Source organism: Ammospiza nelsoni, chromosome Z, assembly GCF_027579445.1.
Source record: "Ammospiza nelsoni isolate bAmmNel1 chromosome Z, bAmmNel1.pri, whole genome shotgun sequence".
Lineage (NCBI taxonomy): Eukaryota > Metazoa > Chordata > Aves > Passeriformes > Passerellidae > Ammospiza > Ammospiza nelsoni.
This window is the reverse complement of record NC_080669.1, coordinates 28497559-28518868: the sequence shown is the minus strand read 5'-3', so window position 1 is coordinate 28518868 and position 21310 is coordinate 28497559. Positions and strand designations below refer to the sequence as shown.

General features: G+C 39.6%; 1 protein-coding gene across 4 annotated transcripts in view; it reads right to left on the bottom strand.

Annotated features, from left to right (window-relative positions):
- SEMA4D (semaphorin 4D) overlaps positions 1-21310 on the bottom strand; it is a 99383-nt gene that overhangs the window by 25879 nt on the left and 52194 nt on the right. For 3 of the 4 annotated variants that reach the window (XR_009420452.1, XM_059492863.1, XM_059492861.1), the window contains exons 2-9: positions 18654-18716; positions 10354-10746; positions 8001-8146; positions 6773-6835; positions 4300-4398; positions 3058-3151; positions 2013-2126; positions 945-1096 (exon numbers count right to left, since the gene is read on the bottom strand). Coding sequence is in view for 3 of the 4 variants with exons in the window: in XM_059492863.1 (XP_059348846.1) it covers positions 945-1096; positions 2013-2126; positions 3058-3151; positions 4300-4398; positions 6773-6835; positions 8001-8146; positions 10354-10447 (762 nt within the window). In the remaining variant the exon portion in view is untranslated. Of the gene's footprint in view, positions 1-944; positions 1097-2012; positions 2127-3057; positions 3152-4299; positions 4399-6772; positions 6836-8000; positions 8147-10353; positions 10747-18653; positions 18717-20289; positions 20336-21310 lie in introns of those variants that run through there. The other variant, XM_059492862.1, reaches the window with a different exon arrangement.

Sequence of the window (21310 nt, the reverse complement as noted above, 5' to 3'; positions counted from 1 at the left end):
AATATAATAAATGAAGCTCTCATATTCCACAATACTCCTCTTTTAAAGTTTGCACACTGTCAGTGGGCAGAATGCCATAATAGCAAGCCCCGTCTAAACCTGCCTCCAAGCTCCTTGTTTAATGTAAATCTCAAGGGCATTAACTTGTTATTGATGTTTTGACTTCCCTGTTTAAATACAAAACAGTAAAGTCAAAATAAAACTTTCAACTTCATGACAAGTGAAACAGCCAAATAAATTTCCTGTTGGAAAAAAAGGAAATTGATACATTCCACTGAAAAAGTTTTTGTTAAATAAACATTTTCTACTGAAAAAACTTCCATCAGCAAGACTTTTAACCAGTTCTCCTGAGGATGTATTTCAATCAGCTTAACACACTGAGGTTTAAGCACAGCAAGTGTGACAGAATCAGGCTGCTGGTGACCATCTCCCTTCAGGCTCTGGCAGCTGTAGCAGCTTCATAGAAGTCCCATCTGCTACACCACTGTCAAGAACTGTTTTGCTGTGGACACGGCTACAGTCGTGTTTGGATACAGCTACTTCAAAGTCACTTGACACACATCCTATCTGCTCAGCTCCAACCAAAGTCACCTCTTCACAGAGGGATGTACTTGTTTAAAAAAATTAACAATGAAAACTAAAGCAACATTTCTTCTGTTGCTGGGTTTTGTCATGGTTGCTTTGTTTTCCCCCAGAGAAGACCAGAACCCCCAGATGTACTGAAATTTCACAACTGTGCAAAATCAAATCAAGTATTTATTTACAAAGCAACTACTAGGCCTTCTCAGTTCCAATGAACTGACTGGAACAGCTTATTTATTAAGGTTTGCTAAACTCAAACACCACCATTTACCTGGCAGTAAGTCCAGAATAATGAATGCTTTTTAACATGCACATGAAAGATTCTATGAGATATAGTAAAAGTAAACAGAACTATCTCCCACCTTGCATACTCTAGCTATTCTTGGAATCATCAATTTTCCAACAAATTCATACTCCACAGACACCTCAGTGAAAAAGAAGTATATCTTGTCATCTTCTCCATCTGTGCTGTTTGGATCTGCTCTTATCACGTCAGCAAAAACAAAGTTGGGCTCTACAGATACAAACAGAAGAATTTCCTATTATATATGTGACTACTAACTTGATTCCCTCAAAGACCCTCAGAAGTTGTCTTTCACCCAAACTCCACACTGCATTTACCTCCTCTCCACTCACTGACCTACTTACACAGTTTGCTGTACATCATATGAACAGGATTTCTAAAAAAAATCCAAACCACAAAAACCAACCAGAAATGGAAAAAAACCCAGAACACCATGAAACCTATGTGAAAGCACTAAGACACTGAGAGATCTCCATGATCTGACAGCTCATTACTTCAGCATTCTTCAGTCAACAGTCAAATGTGGTTTCAGATTCTAATGGGCCTGGAGAGATAACCCTCCCCTGCCTGTCTCTCCTCTATTTTAGCTATTAGCTGAAGCACTGAAATGACAGTGCCATTACAACATGTATTACAAAACTCAGAATCCTGTACTTTTTGGACAATGGTCATTATTTTGGTCTCTTTTGGCACAAAGCCTCAAACCTCTGAAAATTCACAAAATTCAGTGACTTTTCAAATTAAGGAACTTGAAGTGTCAAAAACCATGATCGGCTCAATTTAAGAACCAATTCAAGACCAAAAACATTCAATTCCATACCATATCATAATTAAGCTGCATTATTGCAAGGACAAACAAGCAGATGAGAAATAAACCATTAATGTCAAGTTGAAACATGCATATTCTGAAGCCGTTTTCATCATCAGTGCTGATAAAAATCCTTAAATTTCAAAATAAAATCTCTTGGTGGCATGCAGGAGGGCACACATTCAGTGTATGCCAGTATAACCAAATCTGTCTCTTTGAGACAACTGCTCCTTACTCAGGTAGGACGCTCAAACTCTGTACATGTGATATTGGAAAAGAAGAAGTAACTTGTTTGGACTACTTCTTATGCTCACTTACCATTAAGCCAAGGTATTGCATACTCTGTTCTCAGCGGGCTCTGATGAGAGTGACGTGAAATAATAGGTTCACTTCCCAAGAAATTGTATGAAGTCCCAGAATAAAGCTCCTCATCTTCAACACAATATCAAATATATTAGAACTTATGGACTGGATACCAAAAAGGGTACACAAATATTTTCTGAGAATATCAAAGTTTTAACTTCCCACAAGAAAAGGTAAACACGGATTTCCTCTGAATTGCCCTAGACATGTATTTTATGTTTACATTTCTGTCGATCATTCTCAAGCTAACACTTCCACACTTGAGTTTATTAGTATTATTGCTCTGACACAAGAACTGACAAAAGTCAACATTGGTTTTGTGGCATTTTAACGTTTAACATGAAAACCTACAATTTATCTTAAAACAAGCTAATTTACTTAAATGCACCAGAATTCTGGAATTGTCTTCCTCTCTTTCTATGCTACCATTATTCAGACTTGATTTGTACAGATTTAGGTACAATGCAGGGAGCATATTTTTTTATTCTCATTTCCTGTTTCATATGATGTTGAACCTCTCTTTTATGATCTTGGTATATGCAGGTAAAAGCCACAAATTCCGGCTTCCCCAGATTAAGATCTGGTGGTGTGTTTCCATGCAGTAAGTATACTTGCATTAACATCTCACTTCCCATTCTGCAGCATGTCTTCAGGACAGCTTACAATACTGCTTTTTTATTTACTAAAATTACAGTAATTGATACTACAAGGGCAGTCTAAGTACATTTAGATTATCTGGATTAAATATGTTTGACATCTAGAAATACAGTTTGAAAATTGGTATTTTAGAAATTGCTTCCAAAACAACCTAGTTTGAAGTTCTCCTTTTAAGAAACATGCTTAGGTTCACTACATAAGTATTTTAACATCTATACAGATACACAATACAAAAAAATATGGATGCAAGCCACAATTTTGATAATGACAGACTGGAGGGTGACAGTCGAAAAGACAGAACATTTTTAAACATAAGAATGAGGAATGCGAAGTCTGAACTTACCAACCATAACAGATGTGTAGCTTTGAGCAGGATCAAATGGACATCTGCCCTTACCATCTTCATTTTTACCTCCAAGTTCAAATGAAATTAAATTCTGTTGAAAACCACAAAACAGCTAGTAGAACTTTTTTCTTTCAGCCACTCAACTTGTGCAAAGCTAGCTAAAAACTGAACCCTACATAATGGGCTATGTCATCAACTTCCAGCATCAAAGGCATTCTGAGTAAATTACAGAAGGCATATGTGTTTTCATAAAAACTTATTGAGCCCCAAATACAGAGAAAAAATGTGATCCCATAATTTGTGAGGGTGGAAGCAGAAAAGAGCAAAAGATGGAAAGTTAAATCCAGACAGACTTCAAGAACGAGCACTCAAAAAAGCTAGACAGCAGGAAAGGCAGAGAAGTTAATGATACATAGAAAGAACAAGCAATTACTCAATTAGACTGAAAAAAATGGAGACTCAGAAATCAAAAAGGCTTTCTGAGGTGGATTAAGCAATTTTTGAGACGATGGGAAATTTCTGAGATAGGGCAAAATCCAATTAGGCTTTAAAAAGCAACAGAGTACCTTTGCTGCTACTTTATAAATCCCTTACAAACCAAAGAATGAGGACCAGAAAGCTGAAAGGTAGCCACAGTACTTGGGAAGTAATCAGTATGAAATGAAATGAAATGTATGTATGTAATGAATGTACTATGCAATGAAATCACTGGAAGCTAAAGGCACAAAGAATTACAAGATTTCTCAATTTTCGAATTGCTAAGAGCTGCAGTAAGGAAATGATACAAGACCCAGTGGCGAGAAAAGGGAGTTTTAATTTTGTGCCAAGACTTCACTTTGAGGGATTCAGCACTACACATCTTTGGCACAGCCAGGAGCAGAGACAAGCAGAGACAGGAATCGGAGAAATTTCAGGCAGATTCAGTAATGAGTGGCAGTTGCAACCACTGTAATTTCAGTTTTAGTAACTAGCTTCATGTTAACACACAATACATGAAGAAGTATAAAAGCTAAGAAAAAGCAGATCTGCAGTTAGACAAGATAAATCAGTAATTCATTCAGTGCTATGAAAAAGGAACAGTATACTCTGCCCCTGCGATGTGACAGTGCAACAAGTACTCCTAACTTACAGCCAACAGTGAAGATGCAACTGTTTTGGGAAAAGAGAATAACTCATTGTCAACCTGAGCTGCTTTTAAGTTACAGCTGTTGCTGGTCAAAACATATGGACATTTCTTACCAGGTAATCACACGTTGGCTGAAATGCATTAGTTCCACATACGTAGAGGAAAGTATCATTCAGCTGTTGCAAGACACGCACGTAATTACGACATTCTGTCTGTAATAGAGGATGAGGAAAGGACTAGTCTGATAAACCATAGCTGCCACATTCCAACATACACAAACAACACTGTCCATTGCTGCTGGTTATGCCACATCACACTGGCAAGCCCAGGTGACACACGGGTGACACTGGGACACCATCTCCCTAGAATCTTCAGGAGCTCTAATCAATCCTTCAAGCAGCTGGTTTCCCACAGCCAGTAGTATGCAGATGCCTCAGAGTTCTCTAGCAGGACAGCATGCTCAGCAGGGTCCATCCCAAGCTGTTTTATTGGAAGGACAAGCTCCAAACACACCTCCAGTTCATGGGAACAACTAGTTAAACATGCAGCGAGTTTTAGACTTTGTCACCCCTTGTATATCTAGATGACACAATGACAGCCAAGGTTGCTTGTTACGCGCAAAGCCTCAAATACCCTTAAATTAGCCACAAAGCTTTGTCGCATATAGCGCTATCTTTTTCTTTTTTTCCAGTCCTTGAAACTGTCCAAGGATGCTCCACAATATCTTTACCTCTGAAACAGAACACGGAGTTTGACCAAAATCCTTAATAAAGTATACAATAAAAATTCAGAATAATAATGAAGTAAAACAACTCTAAACGACCACTTAAAGAGAGAGAAAAAAAACCAGTGTCAATAACACCCCCTAATTCTTCCTGGTATACTGCCATATCCCTCCACTAACTGCTCTTCCATGAACTTCTTAAGCAAGTTTAAGTACCGAACCTACTACTCCTTCTTATGAGACAAATTAGGTATTTCTGTGACTGTATAGGAGAAAAAAGCAGGGGGAAGAGTGTAAAATCAATTTTCTGCCAGATAAGGCCCTTGAACAGCTGTATGAATGCTTTCTGCCAGATAAGGTCCTTGAACAGCTGTATGAATGTTTTCTGCTGGCATTGTACAGTACAGTGCTGATGGGAGGGGGAGAGAACTGCCCACTTAAGTTTAAGAAATAGCAGTAGTGGCTTAATATCTTGACCCTTTTGAAACTACTACACTGTGCAAAACACCACAGCTACCCCATAAATGGGACCAGAAGAAGGTTAGAAGTGAGGAAAATGCATGGCTAGCTGCTAAAGTATGAGCTGCTACACTGGGAGCAGGAGAAAATAAAATGTATTCAGAGCTCTATCAAAGTATATATTTATGGGGTCTATTATACCCACCAATAATTTTTGAGAGGACTTCTGGAGATTCACACACATGTCTGCTAAACATATGCTCATGCACGAGACAAACTTATATCCCATATTCATCATGGCTGAGTATCAGTATTATTAATACCAACCACAACTGATCCATAAAATAAAAGTATTCTCTGATCCTATTCTGCAGAGTTAGACAAGGAGGAAACACACCTTAAATATCTGTCATACCTCATGTTCAAATAATGTACTGAGGGTCATCAGTGGTCAGTCAAGGAAAAGAAGCAGCTAGTCAAAGGGAGACAGCCCACTCCCATCCCAATGAACCACACGAACACAGGATAACTATCAGCCCTGGATGAAGCACTTGGGGGCTTTTAAGAGCATCAACTAAACAGGCTGCATGTTCAAGGATCACATACCTCCAAGTGCAGAATAGATCTGCTTTTTGTATTCAGAGAACTTGCAGACTTCTACTTTCAAACCTGTGTTAAAGGCCTGACCATCAGTCTTTCCCAGCAAATCTTTGCTTTACTGCATCATTAAATGAAGTGGTGTTACACAAACAGAATGGTACGTTCACACACAGTCAACTACCACAAGCAAACAGGCAAGACAAGCAGTTCAGCCTGTGCCCTGGCAGTCATAAGGAACCAGTGGTTCCCAGAAGCACCAGGGGATCCTGCCAAGCTGACAGGAGGTCTGGCTGCTCGGGTGCCCTCTGAGCTGTCTGAGTCACACCACAAGTGGAACACCTGCCAAGCAACACAAAATACGCATAGACAAAGCTAGCAAAGAAATAAACTGGCCTAATAAAAAACCCCTATGCCCTAAAGCAAAGCACACAAAATTAATCATTCACTCAGTAAAATCAAATGCTGTGAGGGAATTATTGCAATAACAAAACACAGCAGTTGCTACCAATTACTTCAGTGACAGTAATACTGTTTTATCATCTTAATGAAAAAACATTAACATTAAGCACACATTAGGGTGTGTTCAGATTTTCAAACATTCAAATAATATTCAACAAGAAAAGTAATGAACTAAAAATAAGACTAAGCATGCTGCAATTTCTAACACTCAAGTTAATTTAAAAAATTTAGGTGATTGTTTTGAAATTTTAATTTCAAACAGTTGCAGACTTTCTTCTTTCAATGTCATTCCTCTTGAAGTGAAATGTGCAAGATCTTTCTCCAAGTTCAATAAAAGTACATACCTGTTCTGATTTGCCCTTAACTGCACATTTAGTCCTTTTATCTTCTGTGACCTTCCAGTGCAACTAAGTCAAAAAACATGCAACAAAAAAGCACATTGTACTTTAAGTCAATGCAAGGTCTGAAAATCTTGCAGTAACACACAAGAAAAGGCAACCCCATCTAGAGGAAATGCGAGACATTTTGCAAGTAGCATTCAAAGGTTCAAAACCATTTTTTCCCAAGGAGGTGACATTTCAAATGCATGTGCCTTAATCAGAACTAAACTACCATCTTTCAGGTTCATAATGATGATTCCCCACAAACAGCTAATGAACTTTTCATTAACATATGCATTAGGGAAATGCAACTGTAACTGCCTTAAGTATTTTTTCAATTTGCAGTACTTCTCTATTTCATTAACACTGGAATAAAAAACACTTAGGGGAAAGGAATCAAAGAAAATTTACTGGACTAATTTGCATTATACTGAGTACAACTTTACAATTATGTTGTATATGCTTGTGAAAGTGCCCACCACCTATGAACATGTTTTTCGGATTAAAAATCACATAAGCAACTTCTAAAGCACCCTAGGTGATAGTCCATGCTGTACCTCTACATGTGAGCCTGTGTTGCTGATGGGATGAAAAGCAGGAGCCTGGGAAGGACCTGGAAGCAATTTAACAGTAGCAGACTTCTGCCTGGCCTAATTTACTTTGAGAAACCAGCCCAAACATATTCAAAATACTTCTCTGAGTGAGCTGATCAACCTGTCTGCACCGCCACTTGCTGGGCAGACACACCTAAACACCAAACAGAAGATGAGACTGAAAGGACAGGGCCTTCTTTTGCAGCACACTCTGCAGCCTCCTCTGAGCAAGCCCCAGATTTGCCTCTGTTTCAGGTTACTTTTTGACTCAGATTAACTGAAAATGGCCCATTCCTGATACTAAGAAAACATGTAAGAACTACCACTGCGGGTGATACCCACAGTTCCTCTCGTCCATCCTTCTCCCAAGAATAAAATAACCAAGGAGATCTCCAATTACTTGTTGATATCCAGCTTCTATTTTCTTACTCTTTTTTTAGTCTGTAAAATCTTCCAGAAATAATACTGGAGTCAACCATATAGAGCAACTTCTCTTTTAGGTACCTATTTGTCTAAAATGCAATGCTACAGATATCAGGAAATTAAGTCAAATTTGGAGTACCATTTTTACCTGGAGAGTAATGTATTAAAAGGCATACCTCGTGCTGCTTCTCAGCAATATTCACCGCGTTTAATGCAAAGATCACTTCCCGGGCTCCTACATACAGAACGTTTTTGTCTTCACTTAACAGCAAGGTTGAATAGTTTGACACTTTTGAGTCATTAAAATGTATTAGCTGGACCTCTGTTGAAATGGAAAAAAAATAGCACCTCATGAAGAAACAATCACCTAGGGTCAAGCTCCTGAATAATTTTTTCTAAGTTCTCTAAACAGCTGTTGGAAAACTTGAAAACAACAAAGGTTAATTCAGACAACCCATGTAAAAGAATAGGGACCCCTCAGAAGCTTGAAACAGCAGAAACAGCAGCTTCCACCAACATAAAATCACTCGCCCCGACTTTCTCATTCAATTTCAAATGCTCAAGTATTTCCTTTTGTGGTGATCCCTGTGACTCACTTCTTCATTTTTTTTCCTACTTGCTTTTTCTAAACTTGTATTTTCCACATCCACTGTCAGATTGTTCCTCACCTTTTCTTTCCATATACCAATCTACTGTGGAAAATCAGGCCAGTCACCACATCCCTTTGCAACCATCCTGAACAAATCCTACAAAATATCCGGCACCTTAAGACAACTCTTCAGCATACTGACGTAACAGAAAGAAGACACAGAAGCAAATAACAAACTATTTGCAGCTGACTGTAAAGTGAAAACAGAGATTAAATACACAACATACACACAAAATAACAGCATGAGGGAAAAATCAAGATGAATAGAAGTAAGACAAGAAAAAGAGGGAAATATGAGAGAAAAGGCAGTGGAATGAGGAAGTGTGTAGAATGGACCAAAATGACTTGAAGAAAGGTGACACAAACCGACTAATACAAAAGGGGTTTTTTTTCTGACTGTACAACTGTAATGTAAGAATGACTGAAAGCTTTGTACATGAAGACACAAGATTAATTAAGCATGGCTTTTAATGATACAGATGAAAACAATGTACTATTACTTCCAACTGTAAAACTCCAGAAACATTAATTTTAAAATAGATTCTCAAGCACGCAATTTTGAAATCTTTTACTTGGCAGGAAAATTTTCCCAAAATGGATGAACTGGTTAATGCAACTCCACTGAACTAAGTTCCCTCTCCTATTCAAAGCAGGTTTCCAACATTTAAATGCAACAATCTTCAGCAGACAGAGAAATAAATAGCAGGAATTAAAATAAACTCCTTTATTTTGACTAATTTGGATGTGAGTTAGCAGTATCTTACTATGCCATTAAATAGCAACTTGCCAAAAATACAAGATAGAAGCATCAAGGAGTCTAAGTAGGAACTGCAAGCCTTGTGTAGGCCATCCTTTCTGAAAGGCTGTGTCAGCAACTCACTAATTGCTATACTAACCATCAAGCAAAACAGTCATCCCATGATCTGCTTATTCCTACTACATTCTTAATCTCCATCTATCTTTTCCTACAGAATGTCTGCTCAGAATTTAAGATCCTTATTTAAGACTGCTTCAATATACAGCCAATGTATTTGAGTTTGTTCAGTTATTGTACACTTGGTAAAGTAATCAGTTGCTGCTTACTTACATTAAAGAAGGACCAAAAGACAAAATCTCTTAAAGCATCCATGCCACATGGGTAATGGGGGATTAGAAGAAGAAAAAAGGGGAAAATGCATATATTCACAAATAACTACTCTACAGACTTTGCTCTCAAGTTCTTTTCAGACCTAGGCTAAATTATCAAACCAAAAGCTAGGGATTTCCTGATTTCTATTACTTCTCTTTGCACTTATATTTGCAGACTTCTTATTATTGTATTGGGAGATTATGAATACATGCTGCAATTTCAAATGCAAGAAGAAGCATTGTTCTGTGAAAGACTTTCATATCGAGACACCGTAAAATGCTGTTGAAAGAGGGCCCAATGCTGATTTTTTCCTTTGTCCATTTATTTAATGCTCAAGACAGCTTGGTGTCAAAACAGATTATTAGCCAGAGAGGTGCATTTTGCTAATGTATTCAGACTCCAGAAAAAAATAATTTGTTTAAACTAAAATACACCTACTGGGGTTTTCCCTTGAAACAAGTTTCAATTGCAATATCCTTCAGCTGAGAAAGCCAAATTTGGAATTCCTCCTCTGTTTCAAAAACTGTTTTCAAAGCTGCTTGAAGGAACCAAAATCAGTTAACCCACTGCCTGAATGACTTTTGAATATTCTGGTCCTACGAATTTCATAAGGTGAGCAAAGTAGCAACACCTGATCAATTCACAGCAAGTTGGCTGAAAGAACCTAAAGCCTCAGGGAGCTTCAAATCCCACAGAAACCCTGAGGATGTGGCAATGTCCAATGTTACAATACTTAAATTTCTGCTCTTACCTTTGTGTTCCCAAGTGATCCTTGGCACTGGGCCAAATGCTATTGCCACTTCTAGCAACAAACCCCAAACAGCATAAAAAGCACACAGAGCCATCTTCAGTGTCCCTGCTCTTCGGGGTTCACTGGGTAACTGCAGAAGGTAGTGTTTCTTTGGCAGATGAAATGGAGACCCCAGGGAGTATTAGAGACCAGGCATTTCAGCTCTTGAGAGCAACACAACAAGGGAGGCTGGAACAACTGTACAAGTACGTGCTTTTCAGCAGATCACTTCAAGAGAACGCACATTTTCCAGGATGCTGCATACACAGACTGCCCACACGCACCACAGGCTGCAGAGCTGCTGAGAAGTGTGACTGAGTGCATTCTTCTGTTTCACCAGAGAAATAAATGATGCTGTGGAGAGAGGAGGGAAGCAAGAAATAGAAGAGAAAGCAAACTAAATACTGCCGAAAATAGCACTGATGTTGCAGTATTTCTACAGCTGTCTGCATATCTTACTTTGGACACAAAATATATTAATTGGTGAAAATCATATTCTTAAAAACAAGACACACATTACATGACAAATGGGCAATAATTGAAAGCAATCATTTGAACCTAGAATTCCAAGTGTAAATACTTTGAATTGTCAATTACACTTAATGCAGAAAACTTGATTCTAGTCTATTCTTTCAACAGTGTGTCAAAGAAAATCCCACCTCTCTTAACAAACAATAAACAAAGATAACAAAAACCATTAGTATCACAGAGTAAAGAACATGAGAAGTGCAGCATTAATAGTAAGAATGGTTACACAATCTGCTGTACCTCCCTTACTTGGGATCTTACAGAAGTCTTTTTTTTTAGTGAAGTTCCCTATAATGCCACTAACTGTGGTGTACAAGGGGTAAAAACACAGCTACAGAAACGAAGAGGCAATGCACTCCACACAAAAATTAAGAGAGAAAACACTTCAACAGTGAAACTGCTAGTACCATGAAAGTACCATGGAAGTCATTGCGCCTTCAAGTCAACCATTACTCTCAGACCATGAAAGGCCTGTCCTAATAAACAAAACTGTCCAGTGCTTTCTACACCATCTTCTAGAAGACTCCACTCCTTCTGTCTTCCTACAACCATTCCTAGGTGAAGACTCCAGAAGCAGTGAGTGCATTCATAAATTACTTGATCATAAACAGGTTTTGAGGCCTGTACACTTGGGGTGGTGATGAAAAAAAATATGCTGTCCTTTGCAGCACAGCACAAGATGCTAGATTTTCAACATGCCACCACTGCTTGAGACACTGAGGTGACACTAGTAAAAGACACTACAATACAAGATGACTGTAATACCTAGAGGTTATCCAGCAGGAGGGCAAGTGAAAGTGTATTGATTTTGCATGGCCTGGTTTTGGTAGCAGGTGGGCTTCACAAGTGGCTCATGGAAGAATCTGCTAGAAGCTTCCACCACATCCAGTAGAGCCAACCTGTGGCAGCTCCAAAGAAAGAAGGGCTGTTGGCCAAGGCTGGCCCCATTACAAATGGTGGTAATGCCTCTGTGATAACATACTTAAGAAGAAATCAAAACACAGTTGGTGGAACAGTTTTAGTTGTGAGCAGAAAAAAGCAGAGTGAGAACATGTGAGAGGAACAGCCCTGCAGACCCCAAGGTCACTGAAGAAGAGGCAGGAGGTGCTCCAGGCACAGAGCTGGCATTCCCCTGCCACCTGTAGTGCAGCCCATGGTGAAGTGAAGCAGCTGTGCCCCTGCAGCCCATGGAAGTCCATGGGGATGCTGAGATCCACCCACAGCCCATGGAGGAGCCCCAGGCTGGAGCAGGTGGATGCTAAAGGAAGCTGTGACCCCGTGAGAGAACCGTGGAGAGAGGGGCCCTGCTCCCCTGCTATAGCAGCCTCTCCTTGAGGGACTGTACCCCGTGGAAGAGTGCCCCAGGCTGCAGCAGTTTTGGGAGGACTGTGTGTCCATGGGAGGGACTCACATGGCAGCAGGTCACAGAGAGCTGCTGCCCTTGAGAGGGACTCACATCAGAGAAGTTCAAGGAGAACTGTCTCCTGTGGGAGGGACCCCACGGTGCAACTGGGGAATGACTCCTCCCCCTGAGCAGCAGGATAAACCATGGTTGATGAATTTACCATAATCCCCATTCCCCGTCCTCTGGTACCACTGGGGTAAGGAGGTAGAGCTTGGGAAGGAGGGAGGGGTGGAAGTTGTTTTTAAGGGCATTTTTTAGTTCTCATTCTACTCCTGTTCTAATTGTGTCAATAATGTTTTCAATTCATATCTCTAATAAGAGCCCGCTTCGCCCATGATGACGCTAGAGGAGAAATCTCTACCAGTCCTTATCTCTACCCATGAACCCTTAAATTTTCTCTCCCCTGCCCAGCTGCTCAGCAGAGTGAGTGAGCAGCAGAGTGGGAGCCTGGCATCCAGCCACCATCAGCCCACTTAGTAACACTGAAAAGGAAGGGACCGGTACCTGAAAGACACAGAGGTAAAAAGACTAGGGGAAACCTGAGCAAGAACATCTCTAAGCACAAGCAAGATTCCCCTGGGAGGACGTGGTTTTCAGCAGGAAAAGGCAAGCAATCTCTTGTAAGTGCAGCCAGTGGGTCTTAAGTAAAGTGGCCAAGTAGAAGACCGGAAACTACATTTTAAGTGTTTACACCTGCTTTAATAAATGATCACAGGCAAGATTAAAAGATTTAGAAATCTCATTTACTTTTATAAATATCTTCTCTACTAAGAAAAAAATCCACACAAGACTGTAACTTGCTCAAGCTGAACCTGTAACTTCCTATTTTTTTTATGGTTTTTTTTGCTCTTGGTAAGCACTTTGGATCAAATCCAACTGTTTGTAGCAGGTCGTATTAATCGTTTTGGGTTTTAATAATGTTTTCAGTTACTAGGCTTTTTTGTGTGTCCTTCATCCCTCCTGTTTATCATCATATACAAGCAATTCCAGGTTTTACTCTCCAATACATTAAAAAGTGCCCACTCATCTGAGTTACAAGGCATGACATATTCTGAGGCAAGCAAACAGCTTTACAGGTGAGTGTTTAAAAAGGGAACAATAGTTCAATTATTGACTTCCACGCAGTTTAGCTATTCTATTTTAAGAGAAATGTAAGGAGGAAAACAGCAGTTTGATCACAGATAATCCTTTGCTTAATGCTACCTTTTGTTAGTGAAAAGACTGCATGTAAAAATCAATTCCCCATTAACTCTTGATTTTATTTTGTAATTTTTAAATTTATTTTAAATTTATTTTTAAAGATACAGCCAGGACCTCTTAATGCTATCAGTTATGTACAATACCATACAGCAGAGACAACTCCAGAGAAGACTTCTGAAGTCCTGTAAATTTTTTCAACTTTCAAACAGAATTAGCAAATATAAGCCCTAGTAAAGGAAAATCCTGAGTTTTCTATAGTCACATAACATTCCTAGTCCAGCTCGCCTACCTCAGTAAATGCAAAATGACAGTGAACCTTGAAACATATTACATTATCTTTCGAAGGAAACAAAGGGTCTGGCTGGATCCTTTAATGCCTTCTTTGCTGTGTGGACTGAGAATCGCTTCGGCTATACAAAATGGAAATCTGTGATTTCATTCCTATTGTACAAGATTGCAAGAAAGCTCCTTTTTCACATTAATAAATTTGACTTTTCAGACATTACTTGATCTAGGGCAAAATTTTGCATGTTACAAAATGACTACGGTGAGCACTACACACCCAATTGTGCAAGACCCACTTTGTTCTTATTTCTATAACTTAAATAGAGATGAAAATGCACTCAGAACCTTGTCCTTTAATTTAGCCTTCAATTTAGTTACTCTCCCCTGCCCCTCCCTTCCCTGTGCTGAAAATTATCTGGAGTAAGTCCTTAACTGACATCCAGTGAGTGGCCATTCATAATCTAATATGAACCTCTTTTTACATAACACAAGTCATACAAGAAAGAAAAGTAAAACAAAAATAAAATTAAAAGGCCTAGACAATGGCCTCATTTCCAGATCAACTTGGTTCCATCAGCGCTCACTAGCTTTGATTAGATCTGAGTGCTTTGAATTTCTGAAAAGTTAAGTCTCCTAATACTTTGAGCGTTAGTCCCAAAAAAATAAGCCACAATTTGCTTGGAAACAAGTACACTGAAGAAGTAAACCTGAAATATTTGGCTACATAAATAAATTCTGATTAAAATGACCACAGGTCTACTTTTCTGTAGAACTGTTAACACTTTTCTGAGGTAAATGATCAATAATCCATAATTTAGGGACTCTGATGTTAATTTTGCATCAGCGATGTAATGTGTAATGATGAAATGGAGCAAAATGAGTTTTCTGTGATGCTTGTACTTATGGTGACTAAAAACAGGGCAACTGCAGAAGCAATCAACGCGGCTTCTGTCAGTTTGGCAGATCACAACTGGAAGCTCAAAGCTGTGAACGTTCCCCTTGACATGTAAAATTGCAATGCATGGAAAGAGAAATAGGTAGAAACAACCTTCTGCTCTCTTGAAGTATAGAAATTCAAAGCTGTTAGAAAAATTTCAGACTGCATAACTGCTAGTAAGGAATACTAGCACAAGCTTTGAAACCAGAGTTGCAATGGCATATACTGACTGTTATGAAGATCAGAAACAATGTGTCTCTCACATCACCTGTGTCACTGGGCATCAAAGAAGCAGCACTTAAGTCCACCTTCTGGAAAAATGCAAAATGCTAGTCATGCAGTGCGAGAAGCTGGAAAACCAGTCATGGGAAGGAGACTGTCATCCTTCTCATCCTCCAGGACACAGAGGCAAAGTACACACAAAGCAGTACTTGGGAACACAAAATTTCATCTTTCAGAGAAGTCAATTCCACAACCCTCACCAGTACCCAGGTTTTTTTGTAAGTAATGCAACCCAGAGGCAAGTGTCTCCTTCCCCAGTCAGCATGGTGCAGCTGAATCCAAGTGTGTATCTTACATGAGCAAATACCACACAAGCTAGCCAGATTCTGGAATTTCAAAGCTAGGAAATGGCCAATTTTGCAACGCTTGTTTCAAAATATTTTTTCTTCCGATAAACACTTAGTTGCATTGTGCAACTTCTCAGTTTGGCTCAGTATTACATAAAGTGCTAAGTGGATCTAGTTTTATTTTGCATATGAAGGTTAAAACCAGGAGAATTTATTAACACACCAGAAACAGTCAGCATCATAGCTGGGACTCTTGTGATTCCCAAAAAATGATCATTACCATCACAGAGGATCCAAACTCTCCCTTGAAGAAAGCCAAAGGTGCACTGGCCATTCTGGCCTAATTTCATCACTCTCTTCATGATTCCCCAACCATACTAAGTGTCTCTATGATTTTCATCCCTTTTTGTATTGCACTTTATTCTTCTCCACAGGGTTCTCTCTCCCTGCAATCCCTCATCCACTCTGTACTTAGTCTCCCATGCCATCACCCACTTTTCTTCCCCAACACAAGCAATGCACAGCTCCATGACCACAGGTGATGTCAGCCCCCCACAGTGAGGCTGCCAGACAAAAGACCACCTTCCTTAAAGGAAGGCCCTTTAAAGCACATACTTCCCTACCTCTCTATAAAATCACTCCCATATCACTCAATGTCCAGGGACAGCAGAATGAGGATCTCAGAGTAAAGAACAACTAATTGCAAGACACCCTTCCTTCTCACTGCCAGGAGTGAAACAACCATGCCATGGCAGGTTTGCCAGGCAGCCTATCCCACTACTTTTGGATAATTTAAAAAAAAAAAAGAAAACAAACAACAAAAAAAACCGAAAACATTTGCAAAGGTTGCAAGGAGTAACTTTTAAGTTACTATGATGAGGGATATGAAGCTCAATATGTGAAGACAGGCAAATTTATTGAGTGAATTGCTTCTACCAGCAGAAAAGGGTGAGTTAAAGTATTCAGCTGTCAGACAGCATAAATTCCAAGTTCTCCCCACATAACGTTCTTTTGAAGCTTTAACAGAATACAAGCCTGCTTTAACATTTATTGATACCTATTTTAGAACAGACTCTAAGGCTCTGTGCTTGAAAAACAAACCATAGAAATCCAACGAGATTTTGCTTAAACCTGTTTTTCAATTTTGTTTCCAAAACTGAAAGGAAAAGTTAGCAATATTTGTATTTTAAGTAATTTTGATTACACAGTGAGTCTTGGGACTCTAGCTGGTCAGAGTGACCGCAAGATACACTAGAAAGTCTTTTTTTCCCAGCCTGGCAGTCAAAGAAGGAGTCAGAGCTCCTCATTTCTCAGTCTCAAGGTTGTTTATTGTATCTTATTTATAAAATTTTTTTCTCCTGTTCTGCTGAGGTCCACTCAGCAAGACAGTCAGAGGCACTCTGCCTGCCCCCTCAGAGGTGGTGTTCTCTTTTTATAATAAAAACTACATGTACAATATTTACAATTACTTTGCAATACCTATCATCTATGTCAGACAGCGAGCTTCTACTCTGAAAGTGCCAAAATCACAGCAGAAGATGGAGGCCAAGAAGAAGAAGAAATGTTGGACACACCCAGATTCTTCCATCTTGCCCCCTGAATCCCCATGCTAAAAACCCCAAAAACTCTATTTTTCCACCCAGTGATAAATTCACTATCATTCTACTTAAACTTTTGTGGCTTGTAATTCTTCATATAAGGTTGGTAATTGTTTTTCCAAGGGCTAAATCAAAGGCACAGGGGTCTTGGGCTCTGTGCCAAGGTCTCTGAGCCCCCTGGGCCTGGGCTTAAGTCCTCCAGGGCAGCCAGAGGAATTTCCTGGGTTCCAACAAGTAAGAAGTGCACAAATTACTTTTGACATCTGAGTTTTATTTACATAGTTTGTGAATTTCAGACCATAGTTTGTGAAGAAACCGTGCTTTAGTTCTCACCCTTTTACAAACCTCAAGCACAGTGCCATTTTCATACAGTCTCATGAAAAACATCATTATTTACAATCTTTTTATTATAAAATACATATATGGATTCATCTTCTCCTGAGGTAAGGTACAGCCTCAAACTAGCAGACCAGTAGCCCTTTATGATTAACATATATGTAGAGCATGCGATTATTTGCCTTTTGAACTGTAACCAAAATACTTTGCAGTTGCTAGATGATTACAAATTAGATGAATATTCCTAAAACAGTTGGTGTGGTCTTTATCTCTACCACAAAGCCTGCTGGAGGATGTGCACTAATAGTAAAATATAAATGTTGAGGAAACAAATTCCCAGTTTTAGGCCAGAAATCAGGATGTTCTGTTTCTGCATGATAAATATGTCATCAAGCAGTCCTCAGGAAACTAAGGCTTGTGCTTAAAGAAGATAATTTATCTCCAGAGGGACACTGCTAGAGATCCATTACATTTTTTAAACTCACATTCCTGTTCTTTTACTACTACGTTCTTTTTCTGTGGGCAAAGATTACACAAAGATAAAGTATTACATGAAAAAAAAAAATGACAAGACAGATTAAAATCCTTTTTTTTAAGGTTATTGTGGGTAGATCTCTAAGAATAGGATTCAACTTCAAAGAGCAACAAGAAAGAGCTAACTTGGATGCTGAGTTATCCCAAACACAGAATTCAAGAGCTGCCCTGGGCATGTTCTAAGACCCTTTTCTGCCTGACTGGGTACTCCCAAATACTAAACCTGGGTTGTGACAGTGACAGTGTTGCAGTTAAAACCAAGCAAGAAATAAAGTTCCAGAAGTTCATCTTCTCCTACTACTTAAACATACTGTCACAATCAAAAAAATATTGCTCAGTTTCTTTCTCATTTTTTCTTGGGCTCATAGGACTGAATGAGTCATTTTAAGTTATTTGAAGATGGCAACTAATGGCACATATGAAAGTACCTGCATGTTTAAACTAACAGGTATGTGTGCCTTAAAAAAAAAACTATGCTAGGTGTCCAACAACACTTTCAGAGTCAAACATCTCCAAAAGCAAGCCCAGTACCCCTTTATACATACAAAACACATCACACAGGAAGGTGCAACCATGAAAATGACCTTTTAGTGGTAACTAAAGAACAGGTAAATACAGAGTATGTTCCTGAGTGAAAGAAGTCCTTTCCTGAGAAATTTCCTAAGTATTTTGGTCTTGAAGCAAAAGAATGTAATAAATCAAACTTATAATCCAATCCTGATTTATATTTCTCAGTATGCACTAAGTCCCCAGTATTCTTAAAACACATTTATCTGCTTTGCTAACAAGGACACCTGCAAAAGAGTCACCATGAATCCAACACAGCCCCCCTTGCTGTGGGGATGTACCTCTGGTTTCAATGTACATACCTGCCACCCTTCGGAGCCTCCTGCACACCCCAGAGCTGGGAAGCCGTCAGAAAAACGTCCTTCCTGAAAAGAAGTAAGAAACAGGCTTTGACATCAGTACCACATAATCCTGAAGGGCAAGTTCTGATATGGGAGTCACAATAAATCCTCCCTCAAAAGTTTGGCTTTTATTCTCCAGATTTCCAGGGTAGAGCATTCCTGACAAAAAACAGAACTGCTACATTTGCATCCAATGAGCCAAGATCCTGATGTTGCACTTAACATGAAAAAAATATTAAGCAGACCTGACAAAAAGCAGACACATCAGCCCTTTTAAAACTCAATTTGTTTGTCCTATCCCAAGCTGGCTGATATCTACCCAGCACAAAATTATTCAGTACTTGCACTGCAGTAGCAATTACTGATATTGGTAAGAGTCTGGGACCCCTCACATGAAGGTACAGGATGTACTAGAGAGAGGTTAGCCACCAGCCAGCCCCACAAACAACTACCTTTACTAAATTCATATAAAGCAGTTCCAACACTTTCCTCCATTATTAAAGAACTGCATTATGCACCAGCTTAGGAAAGTGGCACTGAATATTGACAATGAAACCCAGCACGCTCATATTTATTTTGCTGTAATCACAGGTCACAGTGATAACCACAGTGGGCCACTCTGAAGCAATCACAACTGAACACAACAAAGCATTTATCCCAAGACTCTTCTACTTTACATGCTTCCAATATGCAGGCTCATAATACTGTTACATCAGATTGTACTTAGCATATGTATTTCCTAATGTTCATCAAAGCACTTTTAGAAGGCTGAGCCATGTGAAGGCATAGTGCTTTTTAAATGCAGGTCACCTGACAGTCTGAAGCAGATTTCACTATAGTCAATAGTAAAGGGGTTCCTAAAGATGCAAGTGCTAAGATGGTACACCTGACATAAAATCTCCACTGCACTTCTGAAGGCTTCATTCTTGTCCCAGAAGATAATAACGACTCAGAAAAAGGAAGCCTCAAAAGAAACAGGCTAGAGACAATTACAAGAAGCAGCTCGATATGGCAGGTCTGTCTGTAAGGGTGAGCCTACACAAGGTCTTTTCCAGAGACCTTCAACAGTGCATGTTTTGTGGCTACCAGTATAGCAAAAGGCATCAAACAGCTACATTTTTGCTTACAAAACAGTATTTTCAGTATCTTTTGGACTATATAAAGAGGGCAAGGTAGTCTAATTCTCCCCACAATCATTCTAAACAAGATACACCACAAAAATCCATTACACCCATCCAGGTTATTAACAATGGGCTACTTTTCACAAACAGTAGCAGAATGTAACTGACTTACTTTTGATGTGAAAAAACCCCATCCACCTTTCACTCTGTTGAAAACAAACTAGAGCAGGCAAGCTGTAAACCATCTGATCAGTTATGAAGCTCTCCACAAATCAGCTTACAGCAGATCACCTCTATGGCTTTAGCTACTCAGTATTGAAGTGAATAGGTAAAATTTACAAAAAATTCCTGCTTGCCACAAGAGGCTATCAATCAACACAGCCACTATCGCTACGGGAGTTTTCAGATCTAAGTACGGCTCCCTACAGCTTATGCTCCCAGAGCAAACTATAATCATCTATTTTAGCTTCACGTACCTTAAGGGAAAAAAAAAATTCTCTTTTGCCTCTCCAGAGAAAGACCTTCCAGCAGCCTATACAAGGACTTTCACCTTAACAAAGTAGTTACATCTAAATGAATAGCTACAGTAAATGTGAAACTCCTTTGAAAAGCCTAGCAGCAAATCAGCTGACCTGTATACTTTCCGGGCTTACTTTAAACAGCCTGACATGGAGGTTTTCAAGTCTCGGCATATAGCTCCCGGTTTCTAACTATGATCTGAGGTCACTGGGGACAGGAGGCAGGTGGCTGGAGGTCAGGCCACCTCTCAAACAGCCTCCGGATCACCACGGAGATGGAAGGAGGCAGAAGAGCTGCTAGGACTTCCAAGCTGTGCCACCTCAGCTCAAGAACTCTGCTCCAAACACAGTCCATCCCTCCTCAGTGTGGTCCTTGGGAAGGGGCCAGTAACCACCAGTGTTTCCAGCATAGAAGCCCGCAGGCATGGGGCTGAGTGTGAGGGTAGCTGGGCTGAGGTGAAGGGTGGTTTGCAAGTAGGGGCTCATTCTCACATTCTCCTTTGGTCACAGTGCCATTGCCTGCCTGCCGAGACACCACCTGTAGCCATGCTACACACAACAAACTACTCCCAGCTTGCCAGAAGCTATGACATAATTAAGCCCTTTAATCCAACTAGGACTTGAGCATGAAATTAAACCTCTATGTGAGCACTGCAGGCTGGCAGACATCCTTCAGGTGCTCTTGCTTGACCCAAACCTCACAGGTGATCCTTCACAGCAGGTACTGCAGAAGATCCTTAAAACTTACGCCCTGTCAGGTTTTAAGAGTACTTAAGTCTAAACTTATGGGAAAAACACCCCTCTAAACTGTTTCTTCTGGCAATGATTACTTAAGCTTGGGGAGAAAAATTACACCACGAATAGCTCATTATTTTGACAACTGTGACTAAGTCTTCAAAGATTAAAGAAAACACCTACTGGATTACAAATGAAAGACAGCCTGGAATACATTATGTAGAATAAAGAGATAATCACCTTA